Source organism: Somniosus microcephalus, chromosome 7, assembly GCF_052327205.1.
Source record: "Somniosus microcephalus isolate GS21.2 chromosome 7, FLI_Smic_1.0, whole genome shotgun sequence".
NCBI classification, from domain to species: Eukaryota; Metazoa; Chordata; class Chondrichthyes; order Squaliformes; family Somniosidae; genus Somniosus; species Somniosus microcephalus.
This window is the reverse complement of record NC_140993.1, coordinates 64,975,467-64,999,737: the sequence shown is the minus strand read 5'-3', so window position 1 is coordinate 64,999,737 and position 24,271 is coordinate 64,975,467. Positions and strand designations below refer to the sequence as shown.

The window sequence follows — 24,271 nt, the reverse complement described above, 5'->3', positions numbered from 1 at the left end:
GAACTTCAAGGTGACTGTGAACCCAGTCCTGCACACAGTACAGTATCCGCTTCCGCGGATAGAAGATATTTTCGCCTCTCTATCTGGAGGGAAACGTTTTACAAAGATTGACCTGGCTCAAGCGTATCTACAAATGAAGGTGGAAGAAGCATCTAGGAAATACCTCACGATAAACACTCACAAAGGCCTTTACCAGTACAGTCAACTGGTATTTGGGGTAGCATCGGCCCCGGCTATGTGGCAGAGGGCAATGGAACAAGTCCTGCAAGGGATCCCGGGGACCCAGTGTTATTTGGACGACATCCTGTTTACGGGCGAAAATGACAATGAACACCTTGCCAACTTGGAACAGGTGCTCACGAGATTGCAGGAATATGGGCTACGAGCCAACCGTCCCAAATGCGAGTTCTTCAGGAGACAAATCTCGTATTGTGGCCACATGATTGATGAGGAAGGGTTGCATAAGTCGCCGGACAAGATTGAGGCTGTAGTCAAGGCTCCAGCACCAGAAAATGTGTCGCAACTGAGGTCGTTCCTCGGGTTGGTGAACTACTATCATAAGTTCTTGCCGAATTTATCTACAATTCTGCACCCACTGAACTCCCTCCTTCAAACTGGTGTAACATGGAAATGGAGTGATGAGTGTAAGTGTGCCTTTCAGGAATGTAAATGCCAAATCACTTCAAAAGAAGTATTGGCCCACTACAACCCAACACTACCGATTCGGTTGGCATGTGATGCGTCACCTTACGGCATTGGAGCGGTGCTGTCACACAAATTCTGTGACGGTTCAGAGAGGCCAATAGCCTTTGCATTGCGCTTGCTAACCTCAGCCGAGCGTAACTACACCCAGATTGACAGGAAGGCCCTCAGCCTGGTGTGGGGGGTGAAGAAGTTCAATCACTATCTGCACGGGCAGAAATTCACCCGACTGACTGATCATCAACCCCTGGTCTCAATTTTTAACCCAAAGAAGGGCGTTCGGTGATGACGGCGCAACGGCTGCAAAGATGGTCACTTTTTCTAGGGGCACATCAGTATGACATAGAGTACAAAGGTACGAAACAACATGGAAACGCTGATGGGCTGTCACGCCTACCGTTGCCTACGGCGGAAGAAGCACCTGCAGTGGACCCGGTGGAGATATTCCATGCGACCATAGTCCAATGTTTGCTGTTACAAACGCAAGTATTGAGAAGGAAACCCAAAATGACCCGACACTCTCTCGGGTCTATGATTTGACGGTGAAGGGATGGCCAGTATATGGCGACTCACTGTTGCCAGCATTCTCGCCAAGGAGGGAACAGCTGTCAGTGTGCCGGGGAACCTTGATGTGTGGATCCCGAGTGGTAATTCCACCCAAGTTGAGAGATAGAGTACTCAATGAGCTTCACGAGGGTCATCTGGGAGGGTTAAAAATGAAGAGCCTAGCCAGGGCGTTTGTGTGGTGGCCGGGAATCGATAAAGAAATCGAGGATATGACCAAGAGATGCACAGGATGCCAGAAGGTCCAAAACACTCCACCACAGGTCCCGCTACATCCATGGGAGTGGCCCTCATCTCCATGGCAACGGGTACACATTGATTTCGCTGGTCCATTTATGGACTCAATGTTTCTAATCGCTGTGGACGCCCATTCGAAATGGCCAGAGGTCATTAAAATGTCCTCCACCACCACGGAGAAAACTATTGCAGTCCTAAGGACCATCTTCGCCAGGAATGGGTTGCCAGAACAGATCTGTTCCGACAATGGTCCACAGTTTGTGTCTGAGGATTTCCGGAGGTTCCTGAAGAATAATGGGGTGAAACATTACACATCTGCCCCATATCATCCAGCCACAAATGGATTGGCTGAGAGGTTTGTTCAGACCTTTAAAAAGGCCATAAAGGCAATGTATAATGACGACATACCACTGCAACACAAGGTGGATAACTTCCTGTTTGCTTACCGGAATGCGACACATGCAGTAACCAACCAAACTCCAGCCGTACTGTTTTTCAACCGGAGACTAAGATGTCGCTTGGATATGCTCAAACCAAACATAAAACGAGATGTTGAGGATAAGCAGTTCCAGCACATAAATGAGAAGCCAACCAGGAGCTTCAAGATAGGGCAACCAGTCTTGGCCCGCGACTACCGAACAGAAAAATGGCAGCCAGGCACGATATGCACACAGCAGGGACCACTAATGTACACAGTGGACATTGGAGAGAGCATCGTGAGACGCCATGCTGACCAGATTCTAGAGTCACAGGAACAAGCCAAACCTGTACCACAAGCATGTGCACCTGGTAATGAGCCCGAAGTACAGATTGCGTCTACCTCAGAAGCAGGGGTATTGGAAGCTGACGAACCAACCAATGACAATGAGCCAGAATTGACTCCAACGCCAGAACAGGATACTCGAGAAAGGCGCTATCCAGTCCGGATCAGGAAGCCTCCTCAAAGACTGAACTTATAAATGACTATTCCAGTTGATGTATATATTACTGCGAAAATTGTAATTGTAATTAGTTATTATTTAGTTGTTAAATGAATGTTATGTACTGTTTATCTAAAAGGGGAGGAATTGTTGTGTATGTCCCTTTAAGGGAAAAACTGGTCTTAGACTGCAGTACCGGCAGTGACCACCCCTGTATAAAAGGCCCTAGCAGGCATCTGTAGTTTCAGTTTCAAGCTGCCTCTTGTTCAGTAAAGTACCTGTTAACCTGTTCTCCCGAAGTCCGTGTATTATTGAGGCGCGGACTTTACAGTGGCATACAATTCTGCTGCTGCTGATGGCCTTCAGCACCTCATAGATGTCCAGTCTTAAGCTGCTAGATCTGTCCTTAATCTATCTCACTTAGAACGGTGGTTGTGCCACACAACACGATGGAGGGTGTCCTCAGTGTAATGTAACATGGACTCCACAGGAACTGTGCGGCGGTCACTCCCACTGTCATGTATAGATGCATCTGTGACAGGTAGATTGGTGAGGATGAGGTCAAGCAGGTTATTCCCTCATGTTGGTTCTTTCACCACCTGCCACAAACCTAGTCTGGCAGCCATGTCGTTCAGGACACGGCCAGCTCGGTCAGTGGTGATACAACCGTGATGGACATTGAAGTCCCCCACCCAGTGTACATTCTGTGCCCTTGCTACCCTCAGTGCTTCTTCCAAGTCATCTTTAACATAGGGCTGTACTGAATCATCGGCTGAGGGACGACAGTAGATGGTAATCAGCAGGATGTTTGCTTGCCCATGTTTGATCTGAAGCCATGAGACTTCATGAAGTCTGGAGTCAATGTTGAGGATCTCCCAGGGCCATTCCCCCCAACTTTATATTGCTGTGGCCCCACCTCTGGTGGATCTGACCTGCCGCTGGGACAGGACATACCCAGGGATGGTGATGGAGGAGTCTGGGACGTTGAATAACAGGTATGATTCTGTAAATATGACAATGTCAGGCTGTTGCTTGACTATTCTGTGGGACAGCTCTCCCAACTTTGTCAGCAGTCCCCACATGTTAGTGACGAGGACTTTGCAGGGTCAACTGGGCCGGGTGTCTTTGTTGTATGCGTGTTCAAATTTGATGCCGAGCTCATAGCCGAGTGGTCCATCTGATTTTATTCTTATTTTTTGTAGTGGTTTCATACAACTGAGTGGCTTGCTAGGCCATTCCAGAGGCCAGTTAAGTGTCAACCACGTGTGTGTGGGACTGGAGTCTTGTATAGGCCAACCCGAGTAAGGACAGCAGGTTTCCTTCCCTAAAGGGCATTAGATTGTCTGTAAGGTGAACACAATGAAGATATTAGCAATTGCCTGCGTACTCCAAAGTAACTGGTTCTGCTGGCAGTACTCTTTAAGAGCTGAAATTTGCTATGTGCAAGATTTTGCTTTGCCCCACTGAAGTTGTACTCTGTAACTTATAGGTAGGGTGCAAAAAGTTGTAAATGTTCTCTGCATAAATTGCATCTAATCTCCCTGAAGGTGTTGGAGATAAACATTTGCCTTCTATGGACAGAGTAAGCATGTATAAAAAGGTGAGTAGACTTACCTTGGCAATTCTTCTGATGCAGCTTAACTTCTTACACAGGTGCTCCCAGAACAGAGCGGTGGACATAGCATTTACTCGCTAGGCTATCTCCGCCAGTACAACTTGGACTTTGTTTAACAGGTGGGCCACCTTCTACACCAAAGAGGTCCACCCTACTTTGCTGAACCTTCTGAAACAGGACATCCAAGGGTTTGTTGCTAAATGAAAGAGTCTTTCCCACTGCCCTTAGTTTCCCAATGAAACAATGGTTATTGCTCCACCCAGGTATGACTATTCTTCTTGGTATTAGCAACACTTTGCATTCTTATAGGATCGTTAATATAAAGAACACCCCATAGCATTTCACAGATAGGTGTAAAGAAATTATCATTCTGGGAAGGGAGCAGTTAGTAGGGGTGACTAAAGGATTGGTAAAAACAAATGGCTTTTGAGAAAGCTTTTAAAGAAGAGGGCACTGGAAAGGCAGATAGGTTTAGGGAGGGAATTCCAGAGAGTAGGACATGGGGACATAGGAACAGCAGTAGGCCATTCATGATTGATCTGTATCTTAACTCCATTTACCCACATTGGTTCCATATCCCTTAATACCCTTATCTTACAAAAACCTATCAACTGCAGTTTGGAAATTTTCAATTGACTTAGGGCGCAAAATTCGGTTATGCCCCGTTTGGCGGTGGTAACCAAGTTAAGGCTGGATATTTAGCGCCCGGCACAGAAGTACCGCCCCGGCCGCTAAATTCGGCTTACCGCCCCGCAAGGGAAGCGGAGCACAACCTCAGGCGCTCCACTTCCTGGTGGGGTGGTAACCGAGGTGGTGTTAAGGCACGATCAGCAGGGCTCCGCGGAGCGCTGCCACATTTCAACGCCCCGCCCCTTCAGTTAAAGGGGAGGGCCGCTGCGCACTCTGCAGGGCCTCCATTGGCCCACACTAGGCCACTAGGGCGGTGTGGTGCCATGGCAGCAGCCAGGTGCTGAAAATCGGTGCCGGGCTATGTGATGGTGGCCAGGACCACACCTCAGCACTCCATGGAGGGCCGACCTGGAGGCCAGCCAAAAAAAGAAAATGGCGGCGCGGGTCGCGGCCGCACCTCCCCTTTAAACATTGCCCCGCGAACGGAGTTCAGCCTGGTTCGCGACCCGCAAGGCTGGCACTGACATTGCCTGCGGCAGCCTCACATGGCACAGCTAAATTTCTGCTGCGGGTCGTAAGCGGTCGCGGTGCACAGCAATGACGTCATCGGCGGTGACGCAGTGGCCCGGGAGCACTTCTGGCGGGGGCGCGCCCCTATCGGTAATGCCTCAACAACGCCCCGCTGAATTTCTTGGGAGGCACTTTTTTCACCCCCCGGGCGATAAGCCCTTTGCACCCCATTAGTGTCCCGGAGGCACTAACGGCAGGCGCAAAGCAGCTGAATTTCTAGCCCTTAGTCTCAACAGCTTTTTGGAGGTGAAAGTTCCAGATTTCCACAACAAGAAGTGCTTCCTGACATCACCCCTGAACGGCCTAGCTCTAATTTTAATGTTATACCCACTTGTTCTGGACTCCACCACCAGAGGAAATACCTCTATCCTATCAAATCCTTTCATCATCTTAAACATCTCAATTAGGATCCAGGCAGCTGAAGGCTCTGCAGGAAAATAATGCATAACTATCCTAACAGCGAGCAGCAACCCTTTAAGATCGACTGCTCACCCAATTTTGCAAATCTAGGCCGACCGACATACAGACCTGCTTCCTGGACACATTTTCCATGGGCAGTGAGCATATTGACATGAAAGGAAGGAACCTCCCTTGATGAGACCACCTCACTGACAGCACAGGTGTGCCAGCGCCATGGGCAAGCACATCCCCTGTTTTGCCATCCTTGCAAAATCAAGCCTTGCACATAAATCACCACAACTTCCTGATTAGATTCAAGCCTGTTCCTCATTCCAGGCTACCCACTGTAATATTTGATACAATTTATAAAACTGAAAGATGCAGCTCAACACCATCTTTTTTTTAATTGAAATTACTGTTACAGAGCAGTTTGAAGGAATTTGGAAAGATGAAAATGTTTCAATTGAGGGTCCCCTCTCCCTCCTGTGTGGCTTATCCACTTCCAGCTAAGTTTCACGAGGGAATTGAGGTTGGCCCTGTAGAATGATTTGCTCCAAGCTTCAAACGTGGACTTGGAAGTTATTAAGGAAGCCTTACTTGTCTTGCCATCACTGCCCATTCATCTGGATTGAATCTTGGCACCTGCAATAGGAAGCAGAAACAAAGTCAAATACCCTTATTGGCTTCAGAGTGATTAGACCTGTGCCCAAATGGCATCTTTGGCTCTCAAGTTTTAGTTGGCAAAGCCGTTCTGAATTTAGCATTTACCACCCACCCCCATTCCCCCTGTCCCTCCTTATCCCCAGGCTCCTATACCATTCTACAAAGAGTAGGCTGAAAATTTAATCCCAGAATGTGCCAAGCAGCCACTGAGGGAAGGGAGGGCTTCAGAAACATCAACACATCACCAATTCCTCTTCCCTTCCTCTCTTACTTGTCCCCTAACCCAAAATGGCATATTGTCAGCCAGTGGCTCAGTTGTTAGCACTCTCTAGGTGGGAGGGGCTAGGAGTGAGCAGGTGCTGCTGGTTGCCTGATTACTGCAAGGAGTTGGAGTGAGCTTGTAAAAAGTTGGTGGTGGGTTTTTGGGTTCATTTTTCAGGTTTTAGGGCCTTTTTGGCCCAATAGCAGCAGCTAGATGGCTGCTGAGGGGCTGAGAGTGCCGGGCCCCCTCAGAGGACAGTGTTCTCAAGATGAATTTAATCAGGGGAGAAACTGTTGCTGGAAGGGAGAGAAAAAGGCCCAAAGATTTGGGCCAGGACCCTAGGAGGTTTGGAAAAGAAAACACGGTAGTGTTTCAGTGCGAGGATAAAGAGATACGAGCTTGGGATATTATCCAAGCGGTACATGAGGACTGTGGCAAGGGAAGCTGCTTTGCCTGCCAACCAAAGCCGAATGTTGGGTTCGAGGTGACGGTCAGTGGCCGAGATGAGGTGGAAAGACTTTTACTCAGTTTGAAGGTTGGTGATAAGTTCTTGGAGTATCTCTGCTATATTCGGAAGAGGTGGTGGTCTCATTCTTAAACTTGATGGTTTATATTGAGAACGAGGTGCTAATCAAAAAGTTGGAGTCATGGGATTTTAAAATTTGCTCGGCAATAAAGAGGAGGTACTATCCAGGAACACGGGTAGCAGATGGAACCCATTACGTAAAGGTGCGGTTCCCAGAGGGGGTGAAGTCATTACCGTACAGCATGCAATTTGAGACAATTGAAGGAGTGCAGTACTTCTGAATACAGTGTGATCGCCAAGAGAAGGTTTGTTATTATTGTCTTAGACACGACCATCTTGTAAGAAACTGTCCAGACTTGTACTGTTACAATTGCGGCGAGTCTGAACACATCGCTCGGAGCTGCAAGGCAGAGAGCTGTGGGGTGTGTCACAAAGGCCCCACCCACTGTGAGTGTGAGGCAGAAGGAAGCTCTATGAGTGATGAGGAGATGGGAGAAGGGGCAGGAGGTGTGAGTGGAACGGCCAGAGGAGCGGAGCAGGCGGAGGACACAGCTGGTGAATTGAAGGAGAAAAGAGCGCAGGAAGAGGCAGAAAATTGCAAAGCAGAGAACAGGATGGAGATGGTGGAAAACACACCAAGTACAGTGGAAAAGGACAAAGACAGCAGAGAGCAGAATGGGTCGAGGGCAGAGTCGAGCCATAATACGGCTTGGCTCTCCCTAAAGAATATGATGTCTGTGGGGGAAAAGGAGGTGGGAGCGGGGTGCATGGTAAATGTAAGTACTCCAAAGAATGACGGGGAGTCGGACATCTCAGTGAGCAGGAGGGGGCAAGACGAGGAGAGTGTGCAAGAGGCAGGAGCCCTAAAGGGGCAGCAGGACAGGAGCGGCAAGACAAAAACACCAGAAGGGAGCAATATTGGTGCGCCATTGTCCCAGAGAGAGACGGATCAGGGAGCAAGAGATGATGAGGCCGAAGGGAGCGGCATTGTTGGAGAAACCGCAACAGCAGGAAGACTCTCTATGGGAGATTACGTATCTGACGGGGAGCAGGAACAGAAGGTCACAGAAGAGCTCGAGAGTGAGGGGGACAGAGACATGGAAGTGACGGGTGGTGTGGCATCATGTGGAAAGGGATAAGTTAGTGAGGGGCAGAAGGAGGGAAAAGGCCCAAACCTAATGCAAGGAAGAGGCTGAAACAGCAGGGAAGTTTCAAACTGGAGTTGAAAAAGAGCCGGAGGCTGCAGGAAAAAGCAACAGCTGCCCGAAAAGTTGAGAAGGAGCATGAGAGGAGGGAAGAGCCAGAGATTAAATGATGGGGAGATTATTAGGCATACTTCCCTTATTCGGAGCCATGATTACATTGGTCTCGATTAATGTGAACGGACTGAGGGGTGAGAAGAAATTGCAGCAGTTGTTGCAGCGTTTTAAAGGCACTGACTTGTGTCTGCAAGAAACCTTTTGTGATGAGGATATCCTAGAAAGAGTTCGGAAGGTCTGGAAGGGAGAGGTGTTTGCAAGTTGTGCAAACAATAACCGTAGAGGGGTGGCTGTTTTGGTGAGTCTGTCCATAAAAGAGAACATTGCCTTGGTGGATAAGCACACTGAGGGGAGATTTTTTATGGCTAAGGGTAAAAATGGAGGAATTTAATTGTGATCTCTTTAATATCAATGCACTGAACGACCATTGCAGCGGCGCAAGTTTTTTCGGTGGTTATTCACTGAAGTGGCAGAGGTGGAAAACCCTTGTATAGTGGGGGATTTTTATGTATTTTTATCTCGGATGGACATTTCAGCCCAGATGACCTTTAAGGATGATAACTCCAGAGGGATGATTGTAAAAATAATGGCAAATTTAAATTTGAGAGACTTATGGAGGGATCGGAACCCCATAAAAAGGGAGTTCTCCAGAACAGGTTGGGTGGGTGATGTTTTAAAACAGAGCCGAATAGATTTTGTGTTAATGCGGGAAGGGTTAAGTTCTGAAGTGATGGAGATTTATTGTAAAAAAGTATTTTTTAGTGACCACTCGGCTTTGACTCTTAGAATTAGGAACAGCAGAGTTAAGATCTGTCCAGGGGTGAGGATTTTAAACAATCAATACCTGAAAGAAATTGCTTACAAAGAAGGGATTTTAAATGTAATAAAGAATGCTCGGAAGGAACCTTTGTTCTTGAAAGAAAGAAGAGTTTGGTGGGACAATTTCAAATATGAGGTAAAAGTTTTTTCGGTACGTTATGGGAAAGAGAGAGCGGTAGATAACTGGCGTCGAGAAGAGAATATAAACAAAAGGTTGACGGATGTCTGTAAAGCAGTTGACGGAGGGGATAAGGGAGCTGAGACTAAGTTCCGGGTTTTAAAGCAAGAGTGGGAATTATTGCAAGCTGAAAAATGCAAGGGGGCTATTCTCCGTGCAAAGGCTAAAAAGCATTGGAGGGCGAAAAATGCACTAGATATTTTCTAGAGCAAGAGAAGCTGCAATAGAGATTATCATTAATTGGAGAGTTGAAGGTTGGGGAGAAGATCATTAATGAAAGTGGGGAGATTGTAGAGGCGGCTAGCAGCTTTTATCAAGAGTTAGATACAAAAGAAGACATTTCCAATTTGACGATGGAGAAGGTTAGTGCTTTTATTGAAGAGGGTTTAAAGGAGGATGAGAGAAGCATGTGTGACAAAGAAGTAGGATTAGAGGAAATAAAAGTAGCAGCAAGTGGAATGAAGGGGGGGAGAAGCCCAGGGTCCGATGGACTAAATGCAGAATTTTATAAAGAATTTTTTGAGATTTTAAGTCCATTGCTCTTAGAGGTTTTTAAGGAGATTAAAATTGAGGGAAGCCTGGCCCCGTCTATGAGGAGAGGAGTCATAAGCTTAGCTTATAAAAATATAAAGGGGATAGAAGGGATCTGAAGAATTGAAAGCCCATCACATTATTAAATGTGGATTATAAGATCTTGGCAAGGGTTATGGCAAATCGTATGAAGGAGGTGTTGCCGCAGATAGTTTTGCCCTCTCAGTCCTATGGAGTCATAGGCCGGGACATCGCAGACTCTGTGGTCTCAATCCGAGATGCGATAGAGCCCATGGAAGAGAGTGGGAGGGAGGTTTATGTATTAAAGATAGATCAAGAGAAAGCCTTTGATAGGGTCTCTCATGAGTTTTTATTGATGGTTTTGGAAGCATTTGGTTTCGGGAAAAATTTCATTGAGTGGATAAGGATTTTTTATTCAAACATATTTAGCTGCATTAAATGTATTGGTTTTTTATCCAAATATTTTCTGATACAGAGGTCAGTGAGATAGGGTTGTCCCCTGTCCCCATTGTTGTACACATTGGTAGCAGAACCATTAGGTTCCACGATGCGAAAGAAACAAGGTGTAGTTGGGATTGCGGTTCCAAGTTCCGGGCTGGTGTCAGTGATACACCAGTATGCAGATGACACAATCTTTACATTGAGAAATGGGGAGTCAGTGAGGAAAGCTATGGACGTAGTGGAGGAATATTGTAGAGCTTCAGGAACCAGAGTGAATTATAGTAAGTCCCAATGCCTGGTTGTAGGAAGGGGTAGGGGGGAATGGGTGGAGGAAAGTCCCTTTAAGGTGGTGGAGGTTTGGGAAGTTCTGGGGGTGCATATGGGGTGCAAGAAAGACAAGGATGAAGTGGATCGATTAAATTGGAAACCAAAGGTTATGAAAATTAAAAAGATTTTGGGAAGATGGGAAAGAAGGTGGTTGAAAGTGCAAGGAAGAGCGACAGTGGTGTCTGCTCTCCTGCTATCTAAGCTATGGTACTTATTGACGGTGGAGGATATTCCTGAATGGGCGGAAAAGTCCATCCGAGAGGCTTGTGTGAGGTTTTTATGGGAAGGGAAACCAGCCTTGGTTGCTTACAATATCATCATTGGACGGAGAAATCAGGGAGGACTCAATTTCCCAGATATTGATTTGAAGAACAAATCCTTTAGAATCAAATGGGTGAAGAGATTTCTTCAGAAGTCAAATACAAGTTTTTGGAAGAGTTGTTTTGAGCATTTTTTAAAACGAAGTGGGATAGGAGAGCAGGGGATACTGTATATGGAATACAATAATATGTTTTTGAAATCGATTAAACCTCTCCCTAGGTTTTAAAAGGGGGTTGTAGAGACTTGGGCCTAATTTTTAAAAAGTGTGCAGTTTATGCCTAAGGGTGCTGAGGAATTTTTAGAACAGCCCTTATTTTTGAATAGGTGGGTCAACATTGAAGGAGAGGTATTATTTAATCAAGCTTTTATAAAAGCTGGTATTAGATGTGTGAAAGATGTATTATACGAGGTAATTCCAGGTTGGTTGCCGGAAGTAATTGTGAGGGACATGGTGTGGGAGGAGGATCAGGAGTTAGAGGAAAAAGCAATTTTGATCATGTATGAGAAGATTGTGAGGGCAATGCCACAGGATTGGATGGAAGAAATAAATGCGGAAATCTCCAAAGGAAGTAAAATGCGTCCTGCTTTTCCAAGCTTTCTGCTGGAGAAAGGGGGAGAGTTGGTCCAATTTGACAAATATAATACTCAAGATTTCTATGAGGTATTTAGAGAATGGAGATTCAAGACACCTGCTGGTCGGGAGTTTTGGCAGAGTATATACCCACAGCTAGACTTCAACAGGATTTGGAAGGGAGTGTGGGTGAATTTTAAATGTCCAGAGTAGATTGAACTGGATTTTAAATTGGCTCATAACTGGATTTTTACCATGATGGTCTTGTGTAAGATTCGGCAAGTGGAGGGGGCAACTTGCCCAGTGTGTGGGACATGGGATGAGACTCTGTCCCATTTACTGGTGTTATGTCCGCAGTTAAATGATTTTAAGTACTATGTTCGACACTTGTGTGAGGTTTTTTTGCTGGGTGGGGACCGAAGAACGAGAATGGGAATCCCGTGGGACTCAATTTTGAGATGGGGATTGCAGGAGAGTCTGCCCGAGTCTAGCGGAGCGGCAATTAATTTAATGTTCAATTTGGCTAGAGGAGAATCAATCAAAACCGTATTTTAAATATAAACTAAAAGATCATTATAAGGCTCTGTGGAATTTAAAGATAGTATTTTATGATCAATTTTTAAAGTACAATCAATTAATATATGTTACGGGAGACAAATTAAACTTCAGGTTTTGATGTCAATATGTGGTGGAGGAATGGCTGTGCAGAGCGGTGGAATGGATTTGAATGATACAATGGAATGATCACGATGTTGTAAATGTTCTTAATGTTCAATAAATGATACATTAAAAAAAAGTTGGTAGCACCCTCGCCTCTGAGTCAGAAGGCTGTTGGGTTCAAGTCCCACTCCAGTGACTTGAGCACAAAAAATCTAGGCTGACACTCCAGTACAGTACTGAGGGAGTGCTGCACCATCAGAGGTGCCATCTTTCAGATGAGGCGTTAAACCGAGGCCCCGTCTGCTCTCTCAGGTGGACGTAAAAGATCCCATGGCACGATTTCGAAGAGGAGCAGGGAGTTCTCCCTGGTGTCCTGGCCAATATTTAGCCCTCAATCAATATCACTCAAACAGATTAACTGGTCATTATCATATTGCTGTTTGTGGGAGCTTGCTGTATGCAAATTGGCTGCCTTGTTTCCTACATTACAACAGTGACTGCACTTCAAAAAGTACTTCATTGGTTGTAAAGTGCTTTGGGACGTTCAGTGGTCATGAAAGGCGCTATATAAATGCAAGTCATAGAGTCATAGTCATAGAGTCATAATGGCACAGAAGGAGGCCATCGGCCCATCGAGTCCACGCCGGCTCTCTGCAGAGCAATCCAGTCAGTCCCATTCCCCCATTCTATCCCCGTAGCCCTGTAAGTTTATTTCCCTCAAGTGCCTATCCAGTCTCCCCTTGAAAACCTTGAGTGTCTCCGCTCCTACCACTTCCGTCGGCAGCGAGTTGCAGGTCCTCACCACTCGCTGCGTAAAAAAGATTTTCCTCACATCCCCCCTGTATCTCTTGCCCAAAACCTTAAATCTGTGTCCCCTAGTACCATTAACTAGTGGGAACAGCCTTTCCCCATCTACCCTATCCAATCCCATCATAATCTTGTACACCCCTATCAAATCACCACGCAATCTCCTTTGCTCTAATGAAAACAAATCCAGCTTCTCCAACCTGTCCTTGTAGCTAAGATCCCCCATCCCTGGAACCATTCTGGTAAATCTCCTCTGCACCCTCTCAAGTGCCTTCACATCTTTTCTAAAGTGTGGTGACCAGAACTGGATGCAATACTCCAGTTGTGGCCTAACCAGCACTTAATAAAGATTCAGCATAACGTCTCTACTTTTGTACTCAATACCTCTATTTATGAAGCCCAAGATCACATATGCTTTGCTAACCATTCTCTCAATATGTCCTGCCACCTTCAGGGACCTATGCACATTAACTCCCTGCATACTCTTTAAAACTGTGCCATTAAGTGTATGTTGCCTCTCCCTGTTCCTTCTGCCAAAATGTATCACCTCACACTTCTCTGTATTATATTCCATCTGCCACTTGTCTGCCCATTCTGCTAGCCTTTCTATGTCCTGTTGCAGTCGATTGGTATCATCCTCACTGTTTGCCACACCCCCAAGTTTGGTGTCGTCGGCAAATTTAGAAATTCTACTCTGTATTCCAATATCCAGGTCATTTATATATATCAAAAAAAGCAGTGGCCCCAGCACTGACCCCTGGGGAACACCACAGTCTACCATCCTCCAATCTGAAAACCAGCAATTTACCACAACTTGTTGTTTTCTGTCCTTAAGCCAATTCCTTATCCAAGCTGCCACTGACCCACCTATTCCATGAGCCTCAATTTTGTTAACCAGCCTTCCATGTGGTACTTTGTCAAACGCCTTCTGAAAATCCATGTAGATAACATCCATTGCATTCCCTTCATCAATCCTGTTACTTCATCAAAAAATTAAATTAGATTAGTCTTGCTTTATTTATTTCTTTTAGCTAAGATGTGGAACTTGCAGCAGGCAGGCATGTGCCCTGTTTGTCATTCCATGGCACAGTATAGTTGATGGCCCCGTAAACAACATCACTGGATTATCTTCCGAGTGAAACTTTGCATTTGAAATTTTGCAGTGCTTGTTTATTTTGTAAAGAAGAAAAGAAAGAACTTGCATTCATGTCGCACCTTTCATGAGCTCAGGACATCCCTTACATGTAATGAATTACTTTTGATGTGTTGTCACTGTTGTAACCTAGGAAATACGGCAGCCAATTTGCACACAGCAAGGTCCTACAAACAGCAATGTGATAATGACTGGATAATCTGTTTTAGTGATGATGGTTGAGGGACAAATATTGGCCAAGATACCAGGGAAAATTCCCCTGCTCTTCTTCAAAACAGTGCCGTGGGCCTCGGTTTAACTCCTCATCTGAAAGACGGCACCTCCGACAGTGCAGCACTCCCTCAGTACTGCACTGGAATGTCAGCTTAGATTTTGTGCTCAAGTCTCTGGAGTGGGACATGAACCCACAGCCCTCTGACTCAGAGGCAAGAGTGCTACCAATGAGTCATGATTGTCCTGGAGGGGGTGGTGGGTTTGGTTTTAAACGGCTAACAGCGGACTTAGCAACCATGAACTGTTTGTTTTGAGATTTAGGGCTTATCAAAGGATTTCATAACCAGCTGTTCAAAGTCCACTGTCAAATTGAATCATTTTTTGCTTACATTACATTAGTGACTACATTTCAAAAGTACTGAATTGGCTGTAAAGCGCTTTGGGACATCTTGAGGTCGTGAGAGGTGCTATATAAATGCAAGCCTTTCTTTGCATTGATACGACTGTCAGTCTTACCTGAGGGGTAACAGCGCTGCAGTTGATGGAAAGTACACGAGGTTGTGTGGGGGAATGTTTTAGAACAATCACCCGCGCTGTACATGTCATTGTCACCTGGTGTGAAGAAAATTAAAGCATTGTGTCATTTTAATGGAATCTTCTGAGTGTCGCACACCACCGCCTTCGCAGGACAACGAGGAATGGGCAATCAACGTGCAGTCAATAGCATTAACATGTTTTTGTGAGCATCCATCTGCAACTTAACCAGTAGATAACAATGACTTAATGGCAAAAGACACAGCCCAGTGTCGTACCAAGCCGCAAGACCACCATTCGGTTCCTACTCTACGCTCTAAGTTGATTTCAGGGGCACTGCAATTAGTCTCAGCACTGTAAGATTCAAAATTTTCAGTAAGTAATCACACAAGAAAATAGGGTTAATAAGACAGTTTATTGACCAAAATAGGCTTGTACAGAAAAACCTTTGATAAAAGGGCATACAAAATGGCCGCCGGACCTCGTGATCAGTTTCTGGGACCATTTGATTTCTGTTACTGCAAGCCAGACAGGCTTGTGGATTGAGGACAGTAAGCCCGCGAAAGCCAGTATCGGGAAACCGAAACTCATGGAACTGAGCATACATACTAATTAGATTCTAAGTACAGGACAGTTTTGGGTAACAGGGTGAGGCCCATCAAGAAATGGGCGGACAATTGAATGAACACTTAAACCCATTTACTGTACAAAGGAAAACCGTTTAACAGCCATCGAGGGCAATCTCCAGACCGATCAATATGCGAACCGAGTTACGGTGACAAAGTAAAAGACATTATCGGCCCAGGAAGGCCAGTTAAGCTATCACCGGCTCCCGTTACAAAGACAAAGCGCCCCTGCAGAGATTTCTGCCTGCCAAAATATTACAAAGACTGGACTATGATTTGGCGGGGGATAAGACTGTCCCAAAAAGGTATAACTGTGGATTTGAAAAAGTCCATCAGTACGCTTGAGGCTACGCTTCACTTCACGATTCACTTCGGTATGCTTCGTAGCTTGGCTTCACACTTCGCTTCGGAACTTCTACGACTCTTCGGTTAAGGCAGCACTTCGGTTTCGGAACGTGGTTGGTGTTCGGCCAGGCAAGGCTCAGCCACGACGGGAAGATGACGAGGGTGGCCCGGGTACTTTTGTCGGGAGATCATCGACGACCCAGGCCGAAGAAGAAGACACCCTCAGAAGGACAATCATTATGACTGCATAAAAGGACACTCCGGGCCTAGCACTCCAGTGCCTCAACATCCCATTCGGTAACGGACCTTCCATGTGCATCCATTTCTACAACATCACATCAGTAGCAGACCTTCCATGTGCATCCAGTTTTTCGGCAGCCTTTCAGTAAAGGTAACACAGGTTTAATGGATGTCATCCATGACGCGCGCTCATCAAGGCTGTATCTGCTGCTTCACCGCGTAAGGAAAACCAAACTGCGCCAGAAGTTTCCAAATCCACGTGACGACGGAAAACTGTGCCAAAAAGGCTGTGAACCCCCTTTTCGGCTGTTAACTGAAAGTGGTGAGCATGATCCCGAGTTCCTCAAGTCGAAACTTAGTTTAGGTCTAGGGGAGGGGGTTAAGGGTAATCGTAATGTGTTTCCCCTTTTACGATGTGCCGTGTGTTCCCCATTTCCATAGAGTTAAGTTTATAGATATGTGCATGCTTGTAGTTACTTTAATCTGTGCTTATGACATGTATTTTATAATGCTGCAAACTGTTTAATAATAAAAGCATCCATTTCGTGCTATTCAACCTGGTCTATTGAGTCTTTCTCTGCACTACAGTTCCCTGCACCTAAGTCCAAGGTCTAGAACCGTAGGGAAGAGTGGGTCGAACCACTCAAGGGTAATTATTGCACGAAGCCTGGTAGGAGACCAGAACGAGCAAGAGAAACCCCCTACAGCACACCTGGATGGGGGGAGAGGAACAAATCAGTCAGGGTTCCCGCTCCAGGTCACTATTCCGTGACCACTGCCACAAAGTAACTTTTTAAAGATTTGTTCTTGAGATGTGAACATTGATTGCCCATTCCTAGCTGCCCTGAGAAGGTGGTGGTGTTTCTCCTCTTGAACTGCTGTACACTGTGTACTGAAGGCACTGCCACAGTCTGTTAGGTAGGATTTTGATCCAACGACGTTGAAGGGATAGCGATGAAATGTCCAAGTCAGGATGGTGTGTGGCTTGGAGGGGAACTTCGAGGTGATGGTGTTCCCATGCACCTGATGCCCTTGTCCGTCTAGATGGTGGACGTCGCAGGTTTGGGAGGGGCTGCCGAAGAAGCCATGGCGAGTTTCTGCAGGGCACCCTTAGCTAGTACACACTGCAGCCACATTACGCCACTGGTGGAGGGCATAGACGTTTAGACTAATGGATTAGGTGCTGATTGACCTGATAATGTAGGGACAGTGATATATGTCCAAGTCAGAATGGTGTGTGACTTGGTGGGGAACTTGGAGATACTGGTATTTACACATTACTGTTGCTTTTGTCCTTGGTGTTAGAGGTCGCAGGGATGGGAGTTGCTGTAGTGTGTGGAGATTAGCTGTGATGCCTCAGACATTTGCGTATCCTGTCAACACATGAAGAGTGGCACGTGGGTGTGGTATCAGTCAGCTGCCAGTCTGTGTGTGGTCAGGTACTGAACCATACAGAGCATGAAGGTTCTAGTTTCCATCCCTGGTCTGTTTGCTAATTGGAGATGCACTGTTGGTATGTGAGCTTGAATTGGCTTTAATGTCCTGAGGAGAGGGAAAAACAAAACAGACAGAGTTTCTGACCCTGATTACATCCAGTGACTCACAGACAAATAATGGTCACTAGATTGAGTTACCAAACATGGTCTGCACCATGTAGCCTACCTCACTTTCAGGGTTGGAGGGCTAAAGGCAGAAAACATAACAAAAATTGGAGGGAAAAGTGTAAAGTCTGTGGGTTATATGGTGAATTAATACACAGACTACAAGAGTAACTTTAACAGGACTTTACTATTCGAAGGTCAGGGCGAATCTGCCCAATAAATCCTTACACAGCACTTATATACCGGTGTGGTCACCACCGGTATTACAGTATACAGTAGCCAAGATAAAGTAGTGCAACCCTTAAAATAGTTCTCTTAAAGGTGGAACGTTACATACACTACAAAAAGCACTGTCGTAAATTCACTTACACCACCATTCTTGAAATCGCAACCATCTACTTCATAGGTTCCCACATCTGGGTTACAGATTGTCTCTTTCATTAGCAAGCGATGTTTGTAGATACTCACTTCACTCAGGTTCTGCAGATAAAATGAAACGTTACAAATTTACCAGTAACTAGACAAAAGAGTTAGGGCACCAAGGTAGATCCAGAAAAGAACATCAGCAAACATGGAACGAGACAAGGCCATTCCAGCCATCAAACTTTTTTCTTCCTGCAGGTTAGTCAAACAAAGTTCCAGAGTGTCTAAACTTTCATCCCACCATATTGATCCCTGACATAATGGGGGTCATTTTAGCTTTGGCCGATGGTGTAAAACTGCAATATTGAATTGACCACCCCCCCCCCCCCCCAATTATTCACCTCTTCCGATTTTCCCTTCCATTAACTACATGGTATGTATAATGGCCAGCTAATTCAATATCGCCCGTTTTACACCATTGCCAAAAGTTAAAATTACACCCAATGTCTTCCTTGTATAACATTTCTATAGTCCCAATACATATATTTCACACACATTCTCCTGATGGTCCAGCCCTTCCTGTAAGCACTGAAGGCCAACTGGAAGCTCAGCTGCATGACATATAAATTGTTACAATCATCATACCTGTCATGCTATTTATTTCATACATGTATCTGCCTTGGCTCAGTGGGTTCAAGCCCCACTCCAGAAACTTAGCACATAATCTAGGCTGACATTTCAGTGCAGTACTGAGGGAGTGCTGGTACTGTCAGAGATGCCATCTTTTAGATGAATTGCTAGACCAAGGGCCCATCTGCCCTCTCAGATGGATCCTGTGGCACTATTTTTTGTCTTTTTTTGTTTTTCATACAGACCCCAGCATCTGCAACATTTGACCCCTTGTGACCCCACCTCATTGTTCTTTGATGTAATGTTTTCCTGACTGACCTATTTGGACACCATTTACACCTTTGATTGCTGTGGTTATCTCTCTGCCGAGTTAGAAAGATTACCTGTAAACATCTGACATTATTCTCTGACTATATAAGCTGTGTTTTTATGCATCTCTCCACTTCACCTGACGAAGGAGCAGCGCTCCGAAAGCTTGTGATTTCAAATAAAGCTGTTGGACTATAACCTGGTGTTGTGTGATTTCTTACTATTTGAAGAAGGGAAGGTGAATTCTCAGTGCTCTAGTCAACAATTAGCCTTCAGCCAGCATAGGGTTCCCCTTGTCTTCACCTTTCACCCCACCAGCCTCCACATTCAACGGATCATCCTCCGCCATTTCCACCACCTCAAACGTGACCCCACCACCAAACGCATCTTCCCCTCACCTCCCCTTTCAGCATTCCAAAGGGACTGCTCCCTCCGCGACAACTTGGTCCACTCCGAGTTGACGGTACAAATAACTACACATGGGTATGATCTGGTGGCCATTACGGAGACATGGCTGCAGGGTGACCATGACTGGGAACTAAACATCCAGGGGTATTTGACTATTAGGAAGGACAGACAGGAAGGTAAGGGAGGTGGGGTGGCTGTGTTATAAAGGATGGAATCACTGCAATAGTGAGAAATGATATTGGGTCAAAGGATCAGGATAGTGAAACGGTTTGGGTGGAGATAAGGAATAATAAGGGGAAAAAGTCACTAGTGGGCGTAGTCTATAGGCCTCCTAACAGTTGTAACTCTATTGGTCGGAGTATAAATCAGGAAATAGTTGGGGCTTGTAATAAGGGAACAGCTATAATCATGGGAGATTTTAACTTTCATATTGACTGGACAAATCAAATTGGGCAGGGCAGCCTTGAGGAAGAGTTCATAGAGTGCATTAGGGACGGGTTCCTTGAGCAGTATGTTACTGAACCAACCAGGGGGCAGGCAATCTTAGACCTAGTCCTGTGTAATGAGACAGGATTAATAAAAAATGTCCTAGTAAAGGATCCCCTTGGAATGAGTGACCATAACATGGTTGAATTCCAAATTCAGTTGGAGGGTGAGAGAGTTGGATCTCAAACCAGTGCACTAAGCTTAAATAAAGGAGACTATGAAGGTATGAGAGCAGAGTTGACTAAAGTGGACTGGGAAAATAGATTAAGGTGTACGATGGTACATGAGCAGTGGTGTACATTCAAGGAGATATTTCACAACTTTCAAGAAAAATATATTCCACTGAGGAAAAAGGGACATAAAAGAAAAGACAGCCATCCGTGGCTAAGTAAAGTAATAAAAGATAGTATCCGACTGAAAACAAGGGCATATAAAGTAGCCAAATCTAGTGGGAGAATAGAAGATTGGGAAGCATTTAAAAGCCAGCAAACAATAACTAAAAGATTAATTAAGAAAGGGAAGATAGATTATGAAAGTAAACTAGCAAAAAATATAAAAACAGATAGCAAAAGTTTCTACAGTTATATAAAAAGAAAAAGGGTGGCTAAAGTGAATGTTGGTCCCTTAGAGGACGAGACCGGGAAATTAGTGGTGGGGAACATGGAGTTGTCAGAAACGCTGAACAAATATTTTGTATCAGTCTTTACAGTAGAGGACACTAAAAATATCCCAACACTGGACAAACAGGGGGCTATGGGGGGGAGGAGCTAAACACGATTAAAATCACTAAGGAGATGGTACTCAGTAAGATAATGGGACTTAAGGTGGATAAATCCCCTGGACCTGATGGCTTACATCCTAGGGTCTTGAGAGAAGTAGCAGTAAGGATTACGGATGCATTGGTGGTAATTTTCCAAAACTCCCTGGATTCAGGAAAGGTCCCAGCAGATTGGAAAACTGCTAATGTAACACCCTTATTTAAGAAGGGAAGTAGACAAAAGGCTGGAAACTATAGACCAGTTAGCCTAACATCTGTGGTTGGTAAAATGTTGGAGTCCATTATTAAGGAAGCAGTAACAGGACATTTGGATAAGCATAATTTAATCGGACAGAGTCAGCATGGTTTTATGAAGGGGAAGTCATGTTTGACAAATTTGCTCGAATTCTTTGAGGATGTAACAAACAGGGTGGATAAAGGGGAACCAGTGGATGTGGTGTATTTGGGCTTCCAAAAGGCATTTGACAAGGTGCCACACAAAAGATTACTGCACAAGATAAAAAATCACGGGATTGGGGGTAATATACTGGCATGGGTGGAAGATTGGCTGTCTAACAGAAAACAGAGAGTTGGGATAAATGGTTCATTCTCGGGCTGGCAATCGGTGACTAGTGGTGTTCCGCAGGGGTCAGTGCTGGGACCCCAACTCTTTACAATCTATATTAACGATTTGGAGGAGGGGACCAAGTGCAACGTATCCAAGTTTGCCAACGATACAAAGATGGGAGGGAAAGCAGTGAGTGAGGAGGACATAAAAAACCTGCAAAAGGACATAGACAGGCTAGGTGAGTGGGCAGAAGTTTGGCAGATGGAATATAATGTTGGAAAGTGTGAGGTTATGCACTTTGGCAGAAAAAATCAAAGAGCAAGTTATTATCTAAATGGAGAGAAACTGCAAAGTGCTACAGTACAAAGGGATCTGGGGGTCCTGGTGCATGAAACACAGAAGGTTAGTATGCAGGTACAGCAGGTGATCAGGAAGGCCAATGGAATCTTGGCTTTTATTGCAAAGGGGATGGAGTATAAAAGCAGGGAAGTCTTGCTTCAGTTATACAGGGTACTGGTGAGGCCACACCTGGAATATTGCGTACAGTTTTGGTTTCCATATTTAAGAAAAGATATACTTGCTCTCGAGGCAGTTCAGAGAAGGTTCACTCGGTTGATTCCAGAGATGAGGGGGTTGACTTATGAGGAAAGGTTGAGTAGGTTGGGCCTCTACTCATTGGAATTCAGAAGAATGAGAGGCGATCTTATCGAAACATATAAGATTGTGAGGGGGCTTGATCGGGTGGATGCGGGGAGGATGTTTCCACTGATGGGTGAGACTAGAACTAGGGGGCATAATCTTAGAATAAGGGGCTGCCGTTTCAAAACTGAGATGAGGAGAAACTTTTTCACTCAGAGGGTAGTAAATCTATGGAATTTGCTACCTCAGAGAGCTGTGGAAGCTGCGACATTAAATAAATTTAAAACGGAGATAGACAGTTTCCTAGCTGATAAGGGAATTAGGGCTTACGGGGAGCGGGCAGGGAAGTGGACGTGAGTCTAGGTTCGGATCAGCCATGATCCTATTGAATGGCGGAGCAGGCCCGAGGGGCCGTATGGCCTACTCCTGCTCCTACTTCTTATGTTCTTATGTTAACAGCCCTTCCCCTTCGCCTGGCACCTTCCCGTGCAAGCGCAGGAGATGCAACACATGCCCTTTTACCTCCTCCCTTCCCACTGTCTAGGGCCCCAAACACCCCTTCCAGGTGAAACAGCGATTTACTTGTACTTCTTGCAATTTAGTATACTGTATTCGCTGCTCACAATGCGGTCTCCTCTACATTGGGGAGACCAAACGCAAATTGGGCGACCGCTTTGCGGAACACCTCCGTTCAGTCTGTAAGGGAGAACCTGAGCTTCCGATCGCCTATCACTTTAATTCACCGTTTCACTCCCACTCTGATCTCTCTGTCCTCGGCCTATTACATTGTTCCAATGTAGCTCAACGTAAGCTTGAGAAACAGCACCTCGTCTTTCGATTAGGCACTTTAAAGCCTTCTGGCCTCAATATTGAATTCAACAATTTCAAACTACTGTATAACCCCTGCCCCCATTTTTCATGCTGTATGATTTTGCCATTCCCATTTGCAACATTTTGTCTTCCCTGCCTCTTACAAAAGCACAGTATATTCCTTCAATTCCTTCCTCCCCTCCTGTCTCTGCACCTGCTTAATATCTGTTACATTTCCAGCTTTTTCCAGTTCTGATGAAGGGTCCCAGACCTGAAACGTTAACTCTGTTTCTCTCTCCACGGATGCTGCCTGGCCTGTTGAGTTTTTTCCAGCATTTTCTGTTGTTATAACTGAAATACACGATATTGTCACTTATCTCATTGCTATGAGACCTTGCTTTGTGTAAATAGGCTGCCCGTTTACCGACATTACAACAGATAAAGTGAGTCTTTTCTCAAATAACAGAGGGCTGGTTGCTTTATTTTATGAGGTGGATTTGATTGCAACATCTCCATGATTTTGAGGGTCTGTCTCACTGGCAGAGCTTATTCTTAACTGGTCAGGAATGTCACAGGATATTTTCAAACCCACACAGTACCTGTTCTTTTTTCCCGGTAATCCGAAGCAGCCTAAAGAGGTTGGTCGGTACGAGTAGGCTGTTGTAATGAGCGACAGCAGCAGAAGCCACATCTTTGCTAGTCAGCGTTGAAGCAGAAACATCAACAGCCATCATAGCCAATCCAACAAACAAAGCAATTCCCTGCAAACTCTTCATCTTCCCCTGGCGTGTTCACTGGTTGCAGAACAGCAGATACTCTAATGCAAGGGAAGAGAGCCCAGTGGCTTAACTCGTAAACATTTCAAACGTCAATGAAAATGGTTAATTATTAATATCTCAGTTTGCTGATCATTTTTGTTTTCCTCCTGGCCAGGATGTCAGATTGCGCTACTTGTTTTTCTGAACTTCTGCCACTGAACTCAAATGTTAACAATTTGTTGACTTTCATCAGCTTTTCCTACGTGGAACTGATCCCTAAGTCTCAAGCCTCGACTAATAATCTAATAGAACACACGAGTCTAAATCCCACCATGGTAGTTTGAGAATTTGAATTCAGTTGAAAAAATCTGGAAATAAAAAGCTGGTATCAGTAAAAGTGACCATGAAGCTGTCGGACTGTTGGAAAAACACAACTGGTTCACTAATATCCTTCAGGGAAGGAAACCTGGGGGGAGAAATTCGGTATCGCCTCATTTGGGGCGCAATTATCGGCCGGGCGCAAAGTTTAGCGCCTGGCGCTAATTATCGCCTCCGACTGCAAACTTGGCTTCTATCGTCCCTGGAGGTGATTGGAGCATTAAATCAGGTGCTACACACCTCTCATAAGGCGCTAACGCTGAGGAGCGAGGCGCTACCTCAGAGCGCTGGCGAAGCTCATGTGATGTCAGTTAGCAATGGAACACAGACACACTGGCGCCAGCCAGTTCTTAAAGGGGAGGGTCGATCTTACTCTCCATCCACACCCTGCTTATTGCAGCTTTGAATCTCGGCCTGGAGAGACCTGTTC

The 24,271-nt window shown here is 45.4% G+C and overlaps 1 protein-coding gene across 1 annotated transcript; it reads right to left on the bottom strand.

Annotated features, from left to right (window-relative positions):
* Positions 1–6,022: 6,022 nt before the first annotated feature.
* Positions 6,023–23,522, bottom strand: LOC147114672 (uncharacterized). The gene is made up of 4 exons (XM_085992521.1): positions 23,305–23,522; positions 18,105–18,215; positions 14,906–15,001; positions 6,023–6,279 (listed from the first exon to the last, which is right to left on the bottom strand). Exons 1-4 carry the CDS (start codon positions 23,479–23,481, stop codon positions 6,220–6,222), a joined length of 444 nt encoding a protein of 147 aa, XP_085848647.1. The 5' UTR covers positions 23,482–23,522; the 3' UTR covers positions 6,023–6,219.
* Between the last annotated feature and the right edge of the window lie 749 nt (positions 23,523–24,271).